The sequence below is a fragment of the Cnephaeus nilssonii genome (assembly GCF_951640355.1).
Source record: "Cnephaeus nilssonii genome assembly, chromosome: 3".
Lineage (NCBI taxonomy): Eukaryota > Metazoa > Chordata > Mammalia > Chiroptera > Vespertilionidae > Cnephaeus > Cnephaeus nilssonii.
This window is the reverse complement of record NC_137074.1, coordinates 44445384-44466017: the sequence shown is the minus strand read 5'-3', so window position 1 is coordinate 44466017 and position 20634 is coordinate 44445384. Positions and strand designations below refer to the sequence as shown.

Below are 20634 nucleotides of genomic sequence, written 5' to 3'. Positions count from 1 at the left end.
AGGATATGATTGCTTGCTGGGGCTTAGCAATAGGGTCCAGTTCACACTTAGCACTAATTAAATACTTTATTGAATAAATACAATACCAAACAAAATGCATTCAAATGCTTCCTAAAAAAAAATAAAATCAATTTTAAAGGCCTTCTATTCAGGCTAATGACAAACACAATAAAGGCAGATAAGCTAGTTTAACATAATTGGCTGATTTTATACAGCACTTATATCTTTTAGTCCACAAGTATATTATTAAATGATAGAGAACATCTAATACAACCATTTCTACATAACTAGGAAATAAATTTCTAAGAAAAAAAGATTTTACAGACCCCATCTTTTGTACCCACCCCAACAGTCTAACTCTAGAGGATAAAGCCAATGACTCTCCTCACAAGAGCTCACGACTAAAGTCGCTTTGCTATCAAAATCTGTATTTCTGATCCGTTATGAGCATTGAGACAAGATTCAAATATTCCCAAAGAAAGAAGCACAATGCACGTTGTGATCGCCTAGTCAGCAACAGCGAGCACTGCATTCAAAACTATCTCATCCCGGGAATTAAATAAGGTCAGCCACATTCATTGGCATTTCCTCCACTGTAGTATTGTAGAAAGTCTCAATGTCACGAAGAATCCTCTTGTCTTCTTCAGTAACAAAGTTTATAGCCACACCTTTCCTCCCAAATCGACCCCCTCTGCCAATTCTGTGTAAGAAAAGAAAACAGCAATTAGAATGTTACTTCTAACAGAATGCATGAGTTACTGAACATGATGATCCACTTGTTAACCATCAGCTGCTGTGTTTACTTATCAAGGTTATAGTTCGTGCTTCTAATTGGAGCACTATCTGCTAATCAATATCTAGAGGAAAAAAAATCTTCCTTTGCAGTTAGTGCCAAAAGGATTCAAAGCTTGTCTGGCTGCAAAATGAGATTTTATCAGGTGCCTTGAGCATTATTATTTTTAAAGCAGATGACAGTATTGTGTTTGGGGTAGTGAAATTAAAAAAAAAAAGCCCATACCAAAGTGGGCCAGCCAAGAGCAGAAGTCAGCCTGGGACAGATGTAAACACACCGGGATGAAGCAAAAAGAACAGTTATATAATCCAATCGGCGCACTTCTGGAACTGTAAACTGTAAATACAAATGCTGCACGGTTAACTATTGTCTAAACTTAACAACTTTTTCCAGTGGGAAAACAAGTATTTGGTATGGCAACCCAAACTCATCACTGCTTTTTGCTCAGTTTCACACGTTATAACTCAAGTTACTCAAACGTGTTTACCTCCAAAGCAACTCTCTACCTTCCTGATAGAAACCAGACAATATAAAACCTCCTAATTGGCTAATATACAAAAATGCCTTGGCTGGAGAAACTTAAAATATAAAATAAATCATTGACAAAAGAAAAACAAATATAAATACCGACTCGCTCTTTATTCAAACAGTGTGCTGTTTCGCTTATGATTCCACGTCCTAAATTACGTCAACGCCGTTTCTGAGTGCCATCTCGTCATCAACTGCTGCTATCGACTCCTGTATTTTTTAAAAAGTCTTTTTTTACATCATATAACAAAGTACAATTCAATTTATTTAGGGATAAAGCCACTATAACTAAACCAGGGACCGCTCAAATAGCTACCAGACGACACCAAGAAAGTCCCAACTATAATCACCAAGAAAGCACATGGACACACAAGAGCATCACAAAAAAATAAAGCTCAAAAATAAGCTAAGACCAACAGATGTAAACTAAAACAATCTAATCCATAGGTATGAAAGTCCACAATTTGGGCAATGTTTGCCAATTGTTTTCCCACTGCATGACCAATGTTCCCAAGTACCATTTTTAATTTCATCTTACCAATTTGACACTGTCTACTGAATCAATTCCCTGACTTTGATTTATCTGGAAGGTAACTTCATCAGCACAAAATACATGAGCTCATTTTACCAATACAGTAACAAGGTGCCATCTACTCACCTGTGAATATAGTTTTCACGATTGGTAGGTAGATCATAGTTTATAACCAATGACACTTGTTGCACATCAATCCCACGAGCCTGAAATACAATGGTATGGTATTAAAATTCTAATTGATTAAAATTAGAGACTTATGTAATGTAGGCCACAAAATAGTAATGGGCAATATGTTTAGTGATATAGCCCACTGTGGAGTGTGGTCTTTATTCTCCCAAAGAGTCTAAGTTGGTAAAGGTTATTAAAAAAAACCTTCACCCAAAATAAAACTTTGGTAGATCAAAAAGAGCAGTTGATTTACTTACCAACAAGTCAGTAGTGATCAGAACCCGGCTTGACCCTGATCGGAATTCTCTCATGATAACATCTCTTTCCTTCTGGTCCATGTCACCATGCTGCAAATTAACAAACCTTCATTCAAGAATCACCAGTCAATCAATATTTAATTTTAACAATTATGTATGAGACCAAGCGTCCCTGGCTGCTACAGGAGTCTAGCAGACAGGTATAGTTAAGAAACAACTTTATTTTGAGCAGGGGGAACGACAACACAGCACTTAACAGCTATATTGTAGTCTAAATCCTGCTTTAATAAGAGAAGACATTGTAATTACCACTACTAGAGCAGAACACCTCTTACCAGAGCAGAAACTGTGAAGTCCCTGGCATGCATTTTCTCAGTGAGCCAGTCCACTTTGCGCCTTGTATTGAGAAAAATAACGGCCTGTGTGATCGTCAGCGTCTCATACAAGTCACAAAGTGTGTCCAACTTCCATTCCTGCAATATTTCAAAGAAAAAGTTAAGTCATTAAAATTTTGTTTCCAACTTACAATAACTAAAAATTCGCTGTTAGGCTGATCAGAAGACATGTTGCACCAAATTTTAAGACAAAGGACACTGGACATTAAGAAAGAGGTCCACCCCAGTCTTTATCATCTAGTGCAGTTACTTTTCTTCTTGTGTGTACTCTGCTAGCATTATTACAAAAACCAAGATGTGATCCTAGTTTATGCAATTTTAGCACAGTGCTTATACAAGAAGGTCAAATATCTGGCTACTTTTTTATGTTTATTAATTAGACAAGTTACCTCTCTTTCAACATTGATATAAAATTGTTTGATTCCTTCAAGGGTCAATTCTTCCTTTTTCACCAGAATTCGAATTGGATCTCTCATAAATTTTTTGGTCACCTCCAACACATCAGTTGGCATTGTGGCAGAAAGCAATACAACCTTAAAAAAATAATAAACTATGTTATCACACAAGTAGTTAGCTGAACTTTTACAATACTCAAAAAAACATGTTTGAGGCCAAGCGTCTCTGTCTAGCTATGGAATTGTGCTAGACAGAGATAGTTATGCATCAATTGCTTTAAGCAGGGGGAACGACAATAAAACACTTCAGTTGTATTGTAACAGTTCCTGCATTAAAACCTGACCTCCAGCTATAGGATGGGGTGAAATAAAGCTCACCTGAATACTTGTATTTAATTTTTGGAAAATCTCATAGATTTGATCCTTAAATCCCCGGCTCAACATTTCATCTGCTTCATCCAAAACAAACATTTTGATCCATTTTGGAGCTGTTAAAAATAAAATCATACTATCATCCCTAAATTCTCAAATTATTATAGTAAAAAAATCTTTGCTCAATTGACAGCAATACTTACAAAGATATCTTCTGTTTAGCATATCAAACACTCTCCCTGGTGTACCAACAACAATATGTGGTGCTTCGGCCTGCAGTTTTTGCATTTCATTGCGAACATTGGTTCCACCGATGCAGGCATGACAAGTTGCTCCCATGTAGTCTCCAAGTGCCAGAATTACCTTTTGGATCTAAAAAGCAAAAGCCTTAATTATCCAACAGAATTACAAATTGTGACTAAACTTCCAAAGCATAATGGCAAATATCTGGTCTACACACAGCTTTTATGCATGCATAGCACTTAACTACTTCAAAGTTCAAAATGAAGACTGATCCAACTGCTTCGAGGTAAAATTCCCTTGCAATGTTTTGTGCCTTGTCAAACTTGGGATCCTATTGTCCCAGGTACCTGCTAGATTAAGAACTAAAAACATGTCTTTTATTCTTCATTGTGTAGGGAGCCATAAATAGTGGACCACGCTCTGCAATTACAGCTACAACAAATCACTGCTACTTTAATTTTTCCCACAGGGCAGTGACATTGACCTCAATAAAGCCTAGTTTTATTAGCAATGTGTACTTCAAAGCCTGTATTAGCAGCGAGTCTTGAAAACATATCATGCAAAAAGATGCATCACAAACTAATAACATGTCACTGCAGTTTTCATGTTGCACAACTGCATTCAAACTTAAAAATGAGACCAGATCTAGTCCACCCTGAACAGAAAGCTTTAGTTTCTCATCTGTTATATAACCCTGTAAACCATACTTGCACACCCAGTTCCTATTTAACTTTTAACAAAAACTCCCTGCATGCATGTACAGTTAAAAAGAGGTTTCTGATAGGACCAATTTATACTGTTTTGAATCTTCAGTTGTGAAACCTGAAACCTATGCAACACGCAAGCAGTTTTTTTTTTTGTTTTTTTTTTAACTACACTATCAATACCTGTTGTGCCAGTTCTCTGGTGGGGGCCAATACTAGTGCTTGGGTCTCCTTGAACTCAATCTCCAACTGTTGCAGGATGGAAATAGCAAATGTGGCTGTCTTGCCAGTACCTGACTGAGCTTGAGCAATCACATCATACCCTAAAAAAAGTAGGATACATATTTACCGATCCCACATCAAACCGTCACTTCTAGTTTACACTATGTATTCCATTTGGAACATGAAATATGCCCAAATAATCAAGTGATCAGCAATGAGTATTCTCTTCATTTCAGGTCAGTCCCGAAAGATGATTGCCATCATTTCACTTTAGGAATACAAGTAGGTACTAGTCCCCCAGACTATTTTCCCTTTTATAATCCAGGTCTATGTAAAACAATGCTTCACTGTTAATAAGTGCCAACGAATTCTTTTACCTTTAATACAAGGGATAATAGCTCTCTGCTGAATAGCTGAAGGCTTCTCAAAACCATAAGCATAGATGCCCCGGAGAAGAGACTCCTTTAAATTCATATCGTCAAAGTTATCAACAATCTCATTCCAGTTGCTCTATAAAAAATAAAAATTTAAAACGGAATAAATAGGATGACCAACCTCACCTTTCCATCGTTTCAAAATCCACACCCATTTCTTACCTCGATGACACCATCGGGTTCCATTCCCTCTGGGCCGCCATGTTCTCTGCAGACAAAAAGACTGCAGTTAAAGAGAACATCTTTTCCAAGCCCCCCATCTGCACATCAGGGAGGGGGGCAGCCTTTTACTACCCTCTCCCGTCCGGACACCCACCCTCCCCTCCAAAAGGTCATTTCCTACTGAAAGAGCAAAGGAAGCTGGCCCCGGGGCAGGGCACACAATTTATCGACCGTGTGCCCGCGGGAAGGCCGAGAGCGGGGACGGCCGGAAAAGCTCCCAGCGGCCGGCCCTTCCCCCAAGCCCCGCGCTCCCGTCTCGGCGGCGGGCCGTCTCGCGAGAGCTCCACACGCCGAGCTCCGCCCCTTACAATGCGCAAGCCGAGTGATTGACGCGGGCAGATCCTGGCCAGGGCTAAGCCAACGGTTCGCCGGGCCGGTCCCGGCGCACCTCCTGGTCGTGTCCAGTGGGTGCCGCGGCCTCCCTCCCCCACCTCACTGCACCCGCGCCCGTGGCCGCACATAAAGCTTCAGGCCCGGTTACACTGCACGGAACGCGGACTGCGCCACGGATTTCACCAAACGTCAGCTCCGTGCGGGCGCGGGAGGCGCCAGAAATTCAAAGGGTCTTGGGGAAAAGCCACCGCACCACTCCATCTCCGTACCCGTTTCCCCTGCAGTCCGTGGCCCTGCCCATCATGGAAGCTTCTCGAAGGACACGGGGGTGCCGTACCCCAGGCAAACACCTATGAGCCCGAGTTCCCTGCCTCCACACCAGCCTCTACCACTCCCCAGGGCGCCACATGACCTTCACCAGCGGGCACCGCGGAAAAGCGCCGTACCTGTTATAGTCCGCAGAGCCACCAGACATGTTCCGAAGAGCCACTCAGCGCCCGACTGAAAAGACAGCAGGGCCGCGCCACCCGTTTTTTATAGGCTCGCGGCCGGAACCCGTTTCCTGCGGAGGAATTTTCCAGTCGCTCTTCGGTTAGCCACAAAATTGTGGTCCTGTGAGCCTTACCTCCGAAAATATCCTAGGCGAGTCTGTGGGAAAATCCAAGTTGACTGTTTCAAGATACCACAGGGTCGCTGGAAATCGCAGGACCCCGGGGGGAAGGTTGGCACTCTTTGCTTGGAGGCGGAAGAATATTGCAGCAAGCGGTGACCGACCGCGTTCCCCTCCCACCCTGCTCCTACGGGGTTTCCGCGTCCCTGAAGCGGAGGCGCCGGGCCGGACCGGGAGACGGAAGCCGGAGGCGCGCCGCGTGCAGGTGGCCCGACCTCCCCGGGAGTCCATGCGCCGAGCTCGTCCCTCCGCGGCGCCCGGTGCCAGAGAGGCAGGCACCCCCCACACTGCACCGGAGGCGCATCGGGTGATTCCGCCCGATTAAATAGCGATGGGAAAAGGGTATTTAATTTGACAATGAAGGGCTGCCTGGCCTTTAGCCCGAGCACTTACTACCCATTCAGATAGTAAAAGCGTGAAAGTCGCTAGGAAAGTCGGCCACCCAGCACGTCCCGGAAAGCCCGGGTCACCGCACTGAGCAGGGCGAGCGAGAACGGGTGGTGGCATCTGCAGACGCCAACTCTATTTATTCCTCCCCTGTTGTCTCCGGTCTTCTCTAGCTCTCTTTCAAATAACGCCCTTAATTTTTCACAGTTGTGAGGAATGCCTGATAAAACCATTTTAAACTTTTGTAAATGGATAATAGCTAAGGAGGAGTCATTTTTCCTTACAATGAAGACATTTAAGTGGATGCTTCTGACATCTACAACTCCATGCTGTTTTGGGACGATAGGTTTTGATTCTGGTCTATATAGGTCTGTTTTTAAAGACTGAGCTTTAGTTGCTTATTCGTAATGAACGTTAATTTACTGAAAGTGAGATCAATACAACACTTGCTGTTCAAATAAACTGCATGATTCTTTAAGGTCTAGAGGTTTTCAACTGCAGTCTTTACCCAGGCCCGTTGGTAAAAAAAACGTATCGACTCATGTAACTTTTAAATACAATCCTTCTGGTGCTGCAAGATATCACGAATATTAAGGAAAACATTTTCTCATTAATTCAGAAGACCCACCTAAAGTCTGAGACTGGAAATACTGATTCTTAATTTTCTATATTTGTGTATCATATTTGATATGATACACGTATTTTTAACTATTTATTTATTTCAAAATTATTGTGCCAGGAACTGACAAAAACAGATACGATAAAAAGGTGGACCTCAGTCTAGTGATGTGGTTCCTATCCATCTACCTGTAATGTTCAAAGCTGGACATTTTCTGAGAATGAAAGTGAGAGATCCCACTGTCTCATCTAAAACTTACTAAAAATCTCCTGAGAACTAAGAAACCAATGAAAAGACTGATCAGAAAAGTGACCAACCAACCATTTAGTCTCACTTGAGTCTTTAGGGTGAAAGACTCAAGTGAGTCAGTCACTCATTGGGGGAAATCAATCAACGATTAACGCCTAATTGTTGAGTGTTTTCTTTAGGTTTAGCACTCTGTTAAATGCTGTGCAGGATTTCCAGTGTCTTAAGAGGAAATAATCAAGGGCTAAACTCTGGTTTAGGTCACAATTGTTGAAGTGATTTTAAGGTAAGAAAGCTCTATAATCCAAAATTCAGTGAAAATCCACAGTCAAAATGCAGAACCCCATTGCCTGCAACCCTACAATGTATTTCTAATGAATGCTGTGCTCACCACATTTGCTTATGCTTACTCAATAGCATTAATAAATAAATGAGTTAAAGATCTAAACACACAAGTTTTGCATATCAGTGTACAAGCACACTCTTTTGTGGTTGAGAAAAATTTTTCTACTTACTTGAGATCTAAAATTAGATAGCCTTCACAAAGTCAACCGTAAATGCTTCTTTGCTCACCTGGAGTTCGTGAGGTCATTTATACTGCAAATGATGCTAAAAATCAGATTATTTCCCCATGTGAGCCACCTAGTTTAGTTTTGCTCTTTAGTAGCCTCAGCTGACAATTCTAAACCCATCTAGCAATTGTAAGCCAATATTCACCAGAGGAGAGGAATCAAGGAATTAGGTAGTACAAATTTGTCAGTATGACATGGAAAGACAGTAACAAAACCTTAAAAGAATATGCTTTATGTTGGTAGTGACATCATCCTATAGGAAGTATCATGTATTCTCATCATTCAGGGAATATTGTATGCCACCTTAAGATTCTCACATTATTTTAAGTTCATGAGTTCATTTTGTGATGCCTATACATTTACAGCACTGTCTTGCCCTGACCCGTGTGGCTTAGTTGTTTGGAACATCATCCCATACAAGGAAGGATAGCAGGTTCAATTCCTTGTCAGAGCAAATGCTCAGGTTGAGGGTTCTATGTGTGGTCGATATGGGGTGAGTATAGTAGGCAATTGATCAAAATTTCTCTTACAGATTGATGTTTCTCTATCTCCCTTCCTCTCTCTAAAAGTCAACAGAAAACACATCCTTGGGTGAGGATTAAATAATAATAGTAATAATAAAGCAGTGTCTTTATAAGCTATTGATATGCAAAAGTATGTTTAGGTATGTGTTTCAGATCTTTAACTCATTTATAACTCATTAATATCATTTATTATTTAGTAAATACTATGATACATGCTGTCCCTCCATCTATAATTTAAGTGTTTAAAAAGAATTGCCTTGAGCTGGATAGAAACAGTAGTGCTATTCACCTCTTTATTAGTCAACTGTGGGAGGAAATTAGAGGTTAGATTGTGCTTGAATATAGGCAGCGTCCACTGAAGCACTTTGGAAGGTGGCACTCACTGCCACAATCTTTACAATAACTTTTAAAGCCATTTTAAAAGTTATTGTAAAGATCTTGCCATTTTAAAGCCATTTACATGAAGACAGATAAAGATATAAATAGAGTTGAAGAAAATGGAGAAAATTGAGGAGGGCCATGGAAGGGTTTACTGAGCTATATAAGGACTGGGTTTAAACCCATTAATCCAAGGTTATCAAACTCTATTGTGTAACCACAATATGGCAGTTTTTCTAGCTCTACCCTTATAAAGACTAAAATAAAAATGCTTTATTATACTTCAGTACATCCACAACTGGTATGTATAAAAATCTAGGGGGAGATCTAGTTGAAATGCATATACATGTGGACTCTGCCCTCCCACCTTTTCAAAATAAAGGGTGGGGTCAGCTTTTTATTTTTTTAAATTCTAAACTTAAAGAAAATTTGCAAGAATAAAGCAATGAACACTAAATGTTTGCCACACTTACCAACTCATAACAGTTTACTCTATTTGTTCTCTCTCATACTTACCTATGACTTTTTTCTGAAGTTTTTGAAAGTCACAGAGGTACAGTGTCACTTCACTCCTAATGGTTTAGCGCTACCTCCTAAAAACAAAGATATTCTTCCATAAAACCAAACAATTCTATTAGAACATGCACAGAATACATGGAAGAAAGACATTTTGCTGAAGAGGGTATACAGTTGGCAATAAGCACTTGAAAAGATATTTAACATAATTAAATACAAATAAAAACCACCATGAGATATCACTATACATCTATTAGAATGGCTAAAATAAAAAGTTGTGACAATACCAAATCCTGTCAAGGATGCAAAGAACTACATCACTCATACATTGCTGGTGGGAATATAAAATGGTAAAGCCGCTCCAGAAAACAGTTTGGCAGTTTTTTGGTTTTTTTTTTTTTAAGTGCAACTACCATATACTGCAGCAATTTTACTCCTGGGCATTTATCTGAGAAATGCTCACACAAAGACTTGTGCATGAATGGCCATAGCAGCTTTTCTTACAATAACCAAAAGCTGGCAACAATTCAGATGTCTTTCAGTGGGTGAATGGTTAAGCTGCACTACATTTATAGCACAGAATACTACTCAATAATAAACAGGAAGTATCTGTTTATTAATATAAATACAGCCTAGATGAATCACTAGACTATATGCTGAATGAAAAAAAAAATCTCCATGATTCCATTTACATAGCATTCTTAGAAAGACAAAATTATAGAAATGGAGAACATGTTAGTGATTGCCAGAGATTAAGGAGGGGGTAGGGACAGGAGAGAAGTGCATGGCTATAAAAGGAGCACAAGAGAGATCCTGTGGTGATGGAAGTGTTCATATCTTGACTGTATGCTTGTCAATATCCAGGTTGTGATGTACTGTAGTTTTTTAAGATGTTACAATTTGCATTTTGCTTCCTTAAACAAAGCTTATGTAAATATACTCAAAGACTGATAGCAGAAATTTAATTAGTGTCATTTACTGTCCACAGCCAAGGACAAATGAAGTTAGAAAATAAGCCTTATTTCAGACTGATTTAAATTGGCAAATTGAAAGAAGTGAATATTTAGGGGAACTTAGTTGTACTAGGCAGGAACCTATTCCTGGCATTAACTATATTTTACTGATGGTTCATCTCATAGTAAAAGCTGCTTATCATGCAATGAATTCAGAGCAGTCATACTTCTGTAATAAGAATTGAATTAAAAGCTATCAATTCAATTTGCAGGATTTCCAAAAGCCTCTTAATGTTTATTAAAACAAAAAAAAAAGGGGGGGGGGTAGTAGAGTAATCTCCTGTAAGTAAATTACATCAAACCTTAATTACTTAAATTTTTTCACTTTAATTTTTTTTTTTCACTTGTAATGCTGATGGCAAGACACCCATGGTGTCAGAATAAGCCAAAGGAAAATGGTTTGGCAAAATGAAAAGATCCCGAGAGTCTAGTTTATAGAAATGTCCCTTTATTAACCTTTGGTTGAGAATATGTTTGTGTATTTCCAGAAAACTCCTCCAAGCCCATGTGGATTTCTGCAAACAATGGTTCCGAAGAGGAACCAACCAGACTACTCCAGCCATGGATGGTGGTGGCCCCAAGCAACATGCTGAGGAGACAGAGGAAAAACAGTCCAGAGATGGGGGATGGTAAAGATGACTTGCCATGATAGCAGTCATCAGCCGTGCGTCCTGCAGGTTGCCCTGGAACAAGCCAAAGAAGGTTGGACCTGGATGGCCATTCCTCACCGTTTGTCCACCATCCAGAACTGGAATATCTTTGCTGTCATGTCACAGGGAACAGTGATTGGGAAGGGGACTCAAAGAAATGTTGGCCCAGAAAGGAGCTGACTGCAGACTGATTCCTTTGATGTCTGGCAGCAATTTAAAAGGACATGAAAGAACTCAATCCTTTCCATTGAATTTAAAAATCTTAAAAGCTCTGCAAATGGCACACATTCTTGTTAAATTTATTAAATCAAAAAATGGGGATATGCTGGAGCTAAGAAGAGTAGTTAGCATAATAAATGTGAGAAGTTAATCAGAAGGCTGATGGACATTTTCAGCAGGGCTGAAAGTCTGCACATTATTACCTGCTTCTGAACAGCTGTAGGCATTTCCCCTAACCTGATAATCTTTTCCTGTTTACCAAACTTTACCTTTGATATGCCTGTTTGCATTCCTAAAGGGTCATTGTGTTTTCCAGTAAATAAAAAGCTGTGGGTCCAGGGATTTGGGGAGCCACTCCACCAGAGAGCTGGTTTCCACCTGGTTCCCCATGCCTTCCAAATTTATATTTCTTGTCTAGTCTCTATCCATTTATGCTTCAACCCCTTCTCCAGACTTCTGAACCCTTGCTGCGAAAAGACTGTGGCAAAAAATTTCCATTGAACATATAATAAGCACTCAAATATGTTTTAATAAATTAGTGAATAACTAGAAGAATGGATATTATATATTTCCTATAGTGATTTACAATGATGATACTCTGTTTTAATTTCTTTTTTCTTCTTGTTATTTTTATTGACTTCAGAAAGGAAAGGAGAGGGAGAGAGAGATAGAAACATCAATGATGATTGATCGGCTGCCTCCTGCACACCCCACACTGGGGATTGAGCCCGCAACCCAGGCATGTGCCCCTGACTGTAATTGAACCCAGGACCCTTCAGTCCTCAGGCCGACACTCTATCCACTAAACCAAAGCAGTTATGGCTATTTTAATTTCTTTTAAAAAGTCTGTTTCTCCTTGCTATTCATAGTAGGAAAGGACACATCTTGATGTTCCCTATAGCTTATATGACCATTTTTATTCCCTAGACTTATGAGCCTTCATTTAATTACTGAAGTGGTGATGAGTTATATGCTTTTAACAAGGAGCTGTTTTAAACTATCTGGACTATAAGACAAATTACAATTACTTGTAAACTTTAATCTTATTCTTTTATTGTATAAGCAATGCTTTGAAAATGATAGGGAACATTTTAAAAATAAAATATCTATAATTTCTCTTAACCCTACTACATTAAGAAACAAAGTTCAGTGAGGCAGGGCATTTCCTCCTGTTCACTGCCCCATTAGTTGCTATAGAGTTGTTACTTCTGCTGATGTTATTTGTGAATTTTGTATGGTGAATTTGCCCAAATTTGAAGCAAGGCCTGGAGCATGGGCTGGGTGGAGAGGTCCTTAAATTCAGTTTGTACACCTGAAACTGGGGTGCAGTAGATAGAAGTAAAGCAGCAAATTACAGACCTTACTTCCTCGGTATAAATCCAGCTGTTCTTCAATTATCCAGGCTCTATCATTTTTTGCCACATTTGAGTATCATCTGAATTATTTTCTGAATTTTTAAAAAGTCAGTTTGCATTTACTTCCCTTGAGTGAAATCAGGTTTAATTTGTTGTATTTTTCCAATACTGATGAGAACAATTACATAACTATTAATATAAATACTATGTGTCAATATATTGCACCTGAAATTTCTGACAGTTTGGGATACACTGTTTTAGGCCTACCAAAATCTGTAGTCATTAGCCAAACCATAGCAGAGGCAAATTAGATCTTGTTTTCAGTTTCAAATTCTGAATGATAGGCCACAGGTCTGTGATTAACCAGATAAGTACTGTCAGTTGCTCCTGATGAAAATTATTTCTTTTTTTTTTTTCAATTTTTTTATTAAGGTATTATATGTGTACATATCTTACCATTGCCCTCCCCACACCCCCCTCCCATATATGCCCCCACCCCCCAGAGTTTTGCATCCATTGGTTATGCTTATATGCATGCATACAAGTCCTTTGATTGATCTCTTATCTCCCCCACCTCTCCCTAACCTTCCCCTTGTAATTTGACAGTCTGTTTGATGCTTTACTGTCTCTGTATCTATCTTTTTGTTCAAGATTATAATGTTCTTTATTATCCATAAATGAGTGAGATCATGTGGTATTTTTCTTTCATTGACTGACTTATTTCACTTAACATAATGTTCTCCAATTCCTCCCAGGTTGCTGCAAATGATGAGAATTCCTTCTTTTTTATGGCAGCATAGTATTCCATTGTGTAGATGTACCACAGTTTTCTGATCCAGTCATCTGCTGACGGGCACCTAGGCTGTTTCCAAATCTTAGCTATGGTGAATTGTGCTGCTATGAACATAGGGGTGCATATATCCTTTCTAATTGGTGTTTCTAGTTTCTTCGGATATATTCCCAGGAGTGGGATTACTGGGTCAAATGGGAGTTCCATTTTCAGTTTTTTGAGGAAACTCCATACTGTTCTCCACAGTGGCTGCACCAGTCTGCAATCCCACCAGCAGTGCACGAGGGTTCCTTTTTCTCCGCATCCTCGCCAACACTTGTCGTTTGTTGATTTGTTGATGATAGCCATTCTGACAGGTGTGAGATGGTACCGCATTGTTGTTTTGATTTGCATCTCTCGGATAATTAGTGACGTTGAGCATGTTTTCATGTGTCTCTTGGCCTTCCTTCTGTCTTCTTTTGAAAAGATTCTATTTAGGTCTGTTGCCCATTTTTTTATTGGATCATTTATCTTCCTTTTATTAAGTTGTATAAGCTGCCTGTAGATGTTGGAGATTAAACCTTTATCAGTGATGCCATTTGCAAATATGTTCTCCCATGCAGTGGGCCTTCTTGTTGTTTTGTTGATGGTTTCTTTTGCTGTGAAAAAGCTTTTTATTTTGATGTAGTCCCATTTGTTAATTTTCTCTTTAGCTTCCATTGCCCTAGGGGCAGTGTCAGTGAAGAATTTCTTTTGGCATATGTCTGACATTTTGCTGCCTGTGGATTGCTCTAGTATTTTTATGGTTTCCCGTCTTATGTTTAAGTCCTGTATCCATTTTGAGTTTATTTTTGTGTATGGCATAAGTTGGTGATCAAGCTTCATTTTTTTGCATGTATCTGTCCAATTTTCCCAACACCATTTATTGAAGAGATTGTCTTTATTCCATTGTATGTTCATGCCTCCTTTGTCAAATATTAATTGAGCATAGTGGTTTGGGTCAATATCTGGATTCTCTATTCTGTTCCATTGATCTATATGTCTGTTCTTGTGCCAGTACCAGGCTGTTTTGAGAACAGTGGCTTTGTAATACAGCTTGAAATCTGGTATTGAGATCCCTCCTACTTTATTCTTCTTTCTCAGGATTGCTGTGGCTATTCGGGGTCTTTTTTTATTCCAGATGAATTTTTGGAGAGTTCTTTCAAGGTCTGTGAAATATGCCGTTGGTATTTTAATGGGGAGTGCATTGAATCTATAGATTGCTTTGGGTAGTATGGACATTTTAATGATGTTGATTCTACCAATCCATGAACATGGTATGTTCTTCCATCTGTTTACGTCTTCCTCTATCTCTTTTTTCAGTGTCCTGTAGTTTTCCGTGTATAGGTCTTTTACCTCCTTAGTTAAGTTTATTCCTAGGTATCTTAATTTTTTTGGTGCGATGGTAAATGGGATTGCCTTTTTAGTCTCTCTGTCTGTAAGTTCACTATTGGTGTATAGAAAGGCCATAGATTTCTTGGCGTTAATTTTGTATCCTGCTACATTGCCGAATTCATTTATTAAGTCTATTAGTTTTTTGACGGAGTCTTTCGGATTTTTTATGTACAATATCATGTCGTCTGCAAATAAAGACAGCTTTACTTGTTCTTTTCCAATTTGGATGCCTTTTATTTCTTCTTCTTGTCTAATTGCAATGGCTAATACTTCCAGTACTATGTCAAACAGGAGTGGTGAGAGTGGGCATCCCTGTCTTGTTCCTGTTCTTAGGGGAAATGTTTTTAGTTTTTGTCTATTGAGTATGATGTTTGCTGTGGGTTTATCATATATAGCTTTTATTATGTTGAGGTATGAGCCATCTATTCCCACCTTGTTGAGAGTTTTTATCAAGAAAGGGTGTTGGATTTTGTCAAATGCTTTTTCTGCATCAATTGATATGACTATGTGATTTTTATCTTTCAATTTGTTTATGTGATGTATCACGTTTATTGATTTGCGGATATTGTACCATCCTTGCATTCCTGGGATAAATCCTACTTGGTCATGGGGTATGATCTTTCTGATGTACTGCTGGAGCCGATTTGCTAGAATTTTGTTGAGGATTTTGGCATCTATGTTCATGAGGGATATTGGTCTGTAATTCTCTTTCATTGTGTTGTCTTTATCTGGTTTTGGTATTAGGGTGATGCTGGCTTCATAGAAGGAGCTTGGAAGTGTTCCTTCCACTTGAATTTTTTGGAATAGTCTGAGGAGGATAGGTTTTAGTTCTTCCTTGAATGTTTGGTAAAACTCTCCTGTGAAGCCATCAGGCCCCGGGCTTTTGTTTGCCGGAAGCTTTTTGATGACTGCTTCAATTTCGTCCATAGTTATTGGCCTATTGAGCTGTTTAGATTCTTCTTGATTGATTTTTGGAAGGTTATATTTTTCTAGGAATATGTCCATTTCCTCCAGGTTGTCCAGTTTGTTGGAATAGAGTTGTTCGTAGTATTTTGTAACAATCCTTTGTATCTCAGCGGGGTCTGTTGTTATTTCACCTCTTTCATTTCTGATTTTGTTTATTTGGGTCCTCTCTCTTTGCTTCTTGGTGAGCCTGGCTAGAGGTCCATCAATCTTGTTTATCCTTTCAAAGAACCAGCTCTTGGTTTTGTTGATCTTATGTATTGTTTCTTTGGTCTCTATGTCATTTATCTCTGCTCTGATCTTTGTTATTTCCTTCCTTCTGGTTACACTGGGCTTTTCTTGCTGCTCTTTTTCTAGCTCTTTGAGTTGTAGGGTTAAGTAATTTATTACCATTGTTTCTTGTTTTTTGCAATAGGCCTGTAGAGCTATGAACTTCCCTCTCAAGACTGCTTTCGCTGTGTCCCATAGATTTTGGATTGTTGTGTTTTCATTGTCATTTGTTGCCATGATGTTTTTTATTTCTTCCTTGATCTCTCTGGTGACCCAGTCCTTGTTTAATAGCATGCTGTTTAGTCTCCATGTGTTTGATTTCTTTGGATTGTATTTATTGTAGTTGATTTCCAGTTTTATGCCACTGTGATCTGAGAAGATGCTTGATATAATTTCTATCTTCTTGAATTTGAAGAGACTTTGCCTGTGACCCAGCATATGGTCTATCTTTGAAAATGACCCATGTGCACTTGAGAAGAATGTATATTCTGTGGCTTTGGGGTGAAATGTTCTGAAGATGTCAATTAATTCCATCTGGTCTAGTGAGTCATTTAGGATTGCTGTTTCTTTGCTGATTTTTTGTTTAGAGGATTTGTCCAGTGGTGATAGTGGGGTATTAAAGTCTCCTACTATGATTGTGTTGCTATTAATCTCTCCCTTGATATCCTCCAGGAGTTTTTTTATGTATTTGGGTGCTCCTATATTGGGAGCGTATATGTTTACCAGAATTATTTCTTCTTGTTGGATTTCTCCCTTTAGTATTATGAAGTGGCCTTCCTTATCTCTTGTTATGGCATTTACTTTGAGGTCTATTTTGTCAGATATAAGTATTGCTACCCCAGCTTTTTTTTCATTTCCATTTGCCTGAAAGATATTTTTCCATCCCTTCACTTTCAATCTGTGTGAGTCTCTTGTTCTGAGGTGGGTCTCTTGTAGACAGCATATATATGGGTCGTGTTTTTTTATCCATTCAGCTACTCGATGTCTTTTGATTGGAGCATTTAGTCCGTTTACATTTAAAGTTATTACTGAAAGGTATTTGTTTGCAGTCATATCTATTTTTGTGTCTGTATTCCTTCTTACCTGTTTATTTCTTCTTTTTACAGTATTCCCTTTAGCAATTCTTGCATTGCTGGTTTGGTGGTGATAAACTCCCTGAGGCTTTTTTTGTCTGCAAAGCTCCTGATTTCCCCTTCAATTTTGATTGATAGTCTTGCTGGATATAGTATTCTTGGATTCAGTCCTTTGCTTTGCAACACTTTGTATACCTCCTTCCATTCACTTCTAGCTTGTTGTGTTTCTGATGAGTAATCATTTGACAATCTGATGGGTGTTCCTTTGTAGGTAACTCTCTGTCTCTCTCTTGCCGCCTTTAGGATTCTCTCTTTATCATTTATATTTGCCATTGAAATTATGACATGTCTTGGTGTGGGTCTTTTGGGGTTGATCCTGCTTGGGACTCTCTTTACTTGCGTAACTTTTATCTTTCCCATATCCGGGAAGTTTTCTGTCATTATTTCTTCAAATAGATTTTCTAATCCCTGCTGCTCTTCTTGTCCTTCTGGCAGCCCTATTATACGCATGTTACTTCGTTTCATGTTGTCCCGAAGCTCCCTTAGGCTTTCCTCCTGCTTTTTAATTTTTTTCTCCAATTGCTGTTCAGCTTGAGCTTGTTTCTGTACCTGATCTTCTAACTCACTAATTCGGTCCTCTGCTTCTTGTAGTCTACTGTTGAAACTTTCCATGGTGTTTTTGATTGTAGCTATATCACTTTTCATTTCTTCCTGATTCTTGCATAAGTTGTTGATTTTCTCATCCATCCGATGTATAAATTCCATGACCATTACTCTGAATTCCTTTTCGGTCATGTTGCAAGCTTCATTTTCACTAATTTCCTTTCTTGGCGACTCCACATTTTCTTTCCTCTGTGAGTTATTTCGTTTCCCCATTCTGGCTATTACCAGAAAGCTCAAGCTTCTGTTTGCGTGGACCAGGGCCGTGTGCTGTGGGGACTTCGCTCCACCCTAGTTTCACTGAAGTGCTCTGACACTAGGACGTGTGGCTGTCTTTGGTTGGTGGGAACCAGACTTGCCCAGGATCAGTGTCCCCAGTGTTCTGTGTGGTCTCGTGTGCACATTTAGAATCAGGGGCCCTGTCTGCACCACACTGTTGGTATGTGGCGAGAATGAGATCCTTAGCATGTGCCAGGAGTCAGAGTTTCCCTGTGTCTGCACCAAGACTCGAGTGTCAAAGTCTCTGTTGCCTTGTGCGGTTTCTCGTTGAGAATCAGGGTCCCTGTGTGTGCACGCACCAACAATTGGGGTCGCTGGCTCTTAGTATGAATGCGCTGTGAGTCAGGGATCCCAGGCAGCTGTGTCCGGCGTGCCAAATTCCCTGAAGTGGAGCTGCGTCCTGTGTGTGCTCTCTCTGCTGAGCCAAACCGGCTAGAGCGCACTTTCTTAAGAACCTGAAGGTGAGCCGGCTCAGTGCACTCTCCCAAAGTCCCAGAAGGGGGGCGGAGTCCGTCCTGCGCGCCAAATTCCCCAAAGGGAAGCCCCTCTGTGCAGGCTCTTAAGAATCTCCGAAGGGGGAGCTGTGACCCGCGAGCCAAATTCCCCCAAATTCCCCGAAGGGGAGCCCTCTGTGCGCACTGACAGATTTCCCCGACGGGGAGCTGCTTCTGTCCCGTGCGCGAGCGCGCGCCAAGTTCCCTAAGAGGGAGCGCGTCCCTGCGCAAAGCTCGGCAGCTTGGGCCGGGGGCGGGTCTATCAGTTACTATGGCGCTGTCTGTGCGCGCTCCTGTGAGCAGCTAGGGCGAAGGGCGTGTCTATCAGTTACTATGGCGCTTTCCGCGCGCTGTGGGCGCTCAGCAGCTTGGGGGAGGGGCAGGTCTATCAGTTACTATGGCGCTGTCAGCGCCTGCGAGGAGGGGGATAGGCTCTTTGACTCACGGAAATCTGCCGGGAAGTCTGGATTCTTGTTGTTTGTTTGTCTGAAGCTGTGATAGCAGTTCTCTGTCCCCGGTGGCTGCAGGGTCCTGGTTTGTGTCAGAAGCCAGGATCTGAGTCTCAGGCAGCTCTGTTTCTCAAGATGGCGTGGTCTCTGCGTCCGCACCAGCCACCGAGAAGTGTCCGCTTTGTGCGCGGGGCTCCGCCGTCTAGGGCTGCCCTGTTCGGGAGCCCCTTGGAAGACCTGCAGAATCTAACTGACCCTATCTCATACACACACACACACCACACACATCTACACTCTCCTCTATGGGTTCCTCACTCACACTCTCTCTCTCCCTACCTTCCTGCCGGTCGCCATCTTTTTTCTGAAAATTATTTCTAATTATATCAATAAGATTTTGGTGCTTTCTGAGGTCTCTGGGAAGGCCTTTGAGTCTTCCCTGAAGGGAGAAGATAGTCATGGGTTAGTGTCTCTTTGATGAAGGTTTTTGTTTTTCTTTTCATTTAAGATCCCTTTGAAAAGTAATTTTTAAATTTTTACACTTACATTTGATCTAAATAAAATAAATTAATACTTGGAAAATTTCAAAGTCCTAGGCAGGTCATTGTCCTCCACAGTAGGTTAAGGACAATCTGGTGATATCAGGAATAAGGAGATCAGACTGGTGGAGAAAAGGTCTTATTTAATTATAACTTACTAGGGGCCCAGTGCACGAATTCATGTACCTTGAAAGGAACTGTGGGCCACAAGGCTGCGGTGGGCACAGGGGCAGGTCTCGGCCCATCCCCTGCACCCCTGCCTGGCCCCTCCCACCACGGCCCCTGGTCCCCTGTCTGCCAGCAGTTCCGCTCCTGCTGCCGCCACTTGCACCCACTGACAGCACGGAGTGATTGGGGCCGGCGCCAGGAGTGGGTGTAAGTGGGGCCAGGCGCCGTCAGCCAGTGCGAGTGGCTGCTGCTGCCTCGATCGCTCCTCAGGAGCAGGGGGAAGTGGAGAAGCCCCAGGAGTGATCAGAGCCAGCAGCCACCACTCGCACCCACTCACAGAGCCAAGCGATCGGGACTGGCGCCAGGTGCCGGCAGTGGGTGCAAGCGGTGGCTCTGGCACCAGCTGTGGGTGTGAGTAGAGCTGGTGCCTGCAGCAGGTGTGAGCACCCAGCAGGACTGAGGTGCATGGGAGCAAAGAATTTTCAGTAACCACCAGAAGCTTGTCCAGATGACAGCAACCGATGCCCTGCCTTGGTCCGGTGCCCCCGCTCACCTGCTCCACCATCCCACCATAGCTGATGCCCACCATGTTCTGTGTGCACCCCCTGGTGGTCTGTGCACATCATAGCGACTGGTTGTTCAGTTATTCTGCCGTTCGGTCTATTTGCATATTAGCCTTTTATTATACAGGATGAGGCTCTGTCTCTGTTTAGAAACACCAAAAATTTTCCTGCAATGTTTTATTTTATTATATTTATTTACTATAGACCCGATGCATGAATATCATGC

At 41.0% G+C, this 20634-nt stretch overlaps 1 protein-coding gene across 5 annotated transcripts; it reads right to left on the bottom strand.

Moving 5' to 3' along the window:
* Positions 1 to 51: 51 nt before the first annotated feature.
* EIF4A2 (eukaryotic translation initiation factor 4A2) lies at positions 52 to 6143 on the bottom strand. Of its 5 annotated transcripts, none has more exons than XR_013813330.1 (12): positions 6048 to 6143; positions 5209 to 5254; positions 4990 to 5122; positions 4574 to 4713; positions 3647 to 3815; positions 3450 to 3559; positions 3066 to 3209; positions 2617 to 2754; positions 2282 to 2371; positions 1980 to 2059; positions 1421 to 1531; positions 563 to 700 (listed from the first exon to the last, which is right to left on the bottom strand). XR_013813330.1 is itself a non-coding variant. In XM_079766933.1 (11 exons), exons 1-11 carry the CDS (start codon positions 6074 to 6076, stop codon positions 556 to 558), a joined length of 1224 nt encoding a protein of 407 aa, XP_079623059.1. In that variant the 5' UTR covers positions 6077 to 6143; the 3' UTR covers positions 52 to 555. The 5 variants fall into 5 exon arrangements, 3 of the variants coding, with proteins under 3 accessions (XP_079623059.1, XP_079623061.1, XP_079623060.1); XR_013813331.1 differs by having other exon boundaries at positions 579 to 700; positions 1425 to 1531; XM_079766933.1 differs by lacking the exon at positions 1421 to 1531 and having other exon boundaries at positions 52 to 700.
* Between the last annotated feature and the right edge of the window lie 14491 nt (positions 6144 to 20634).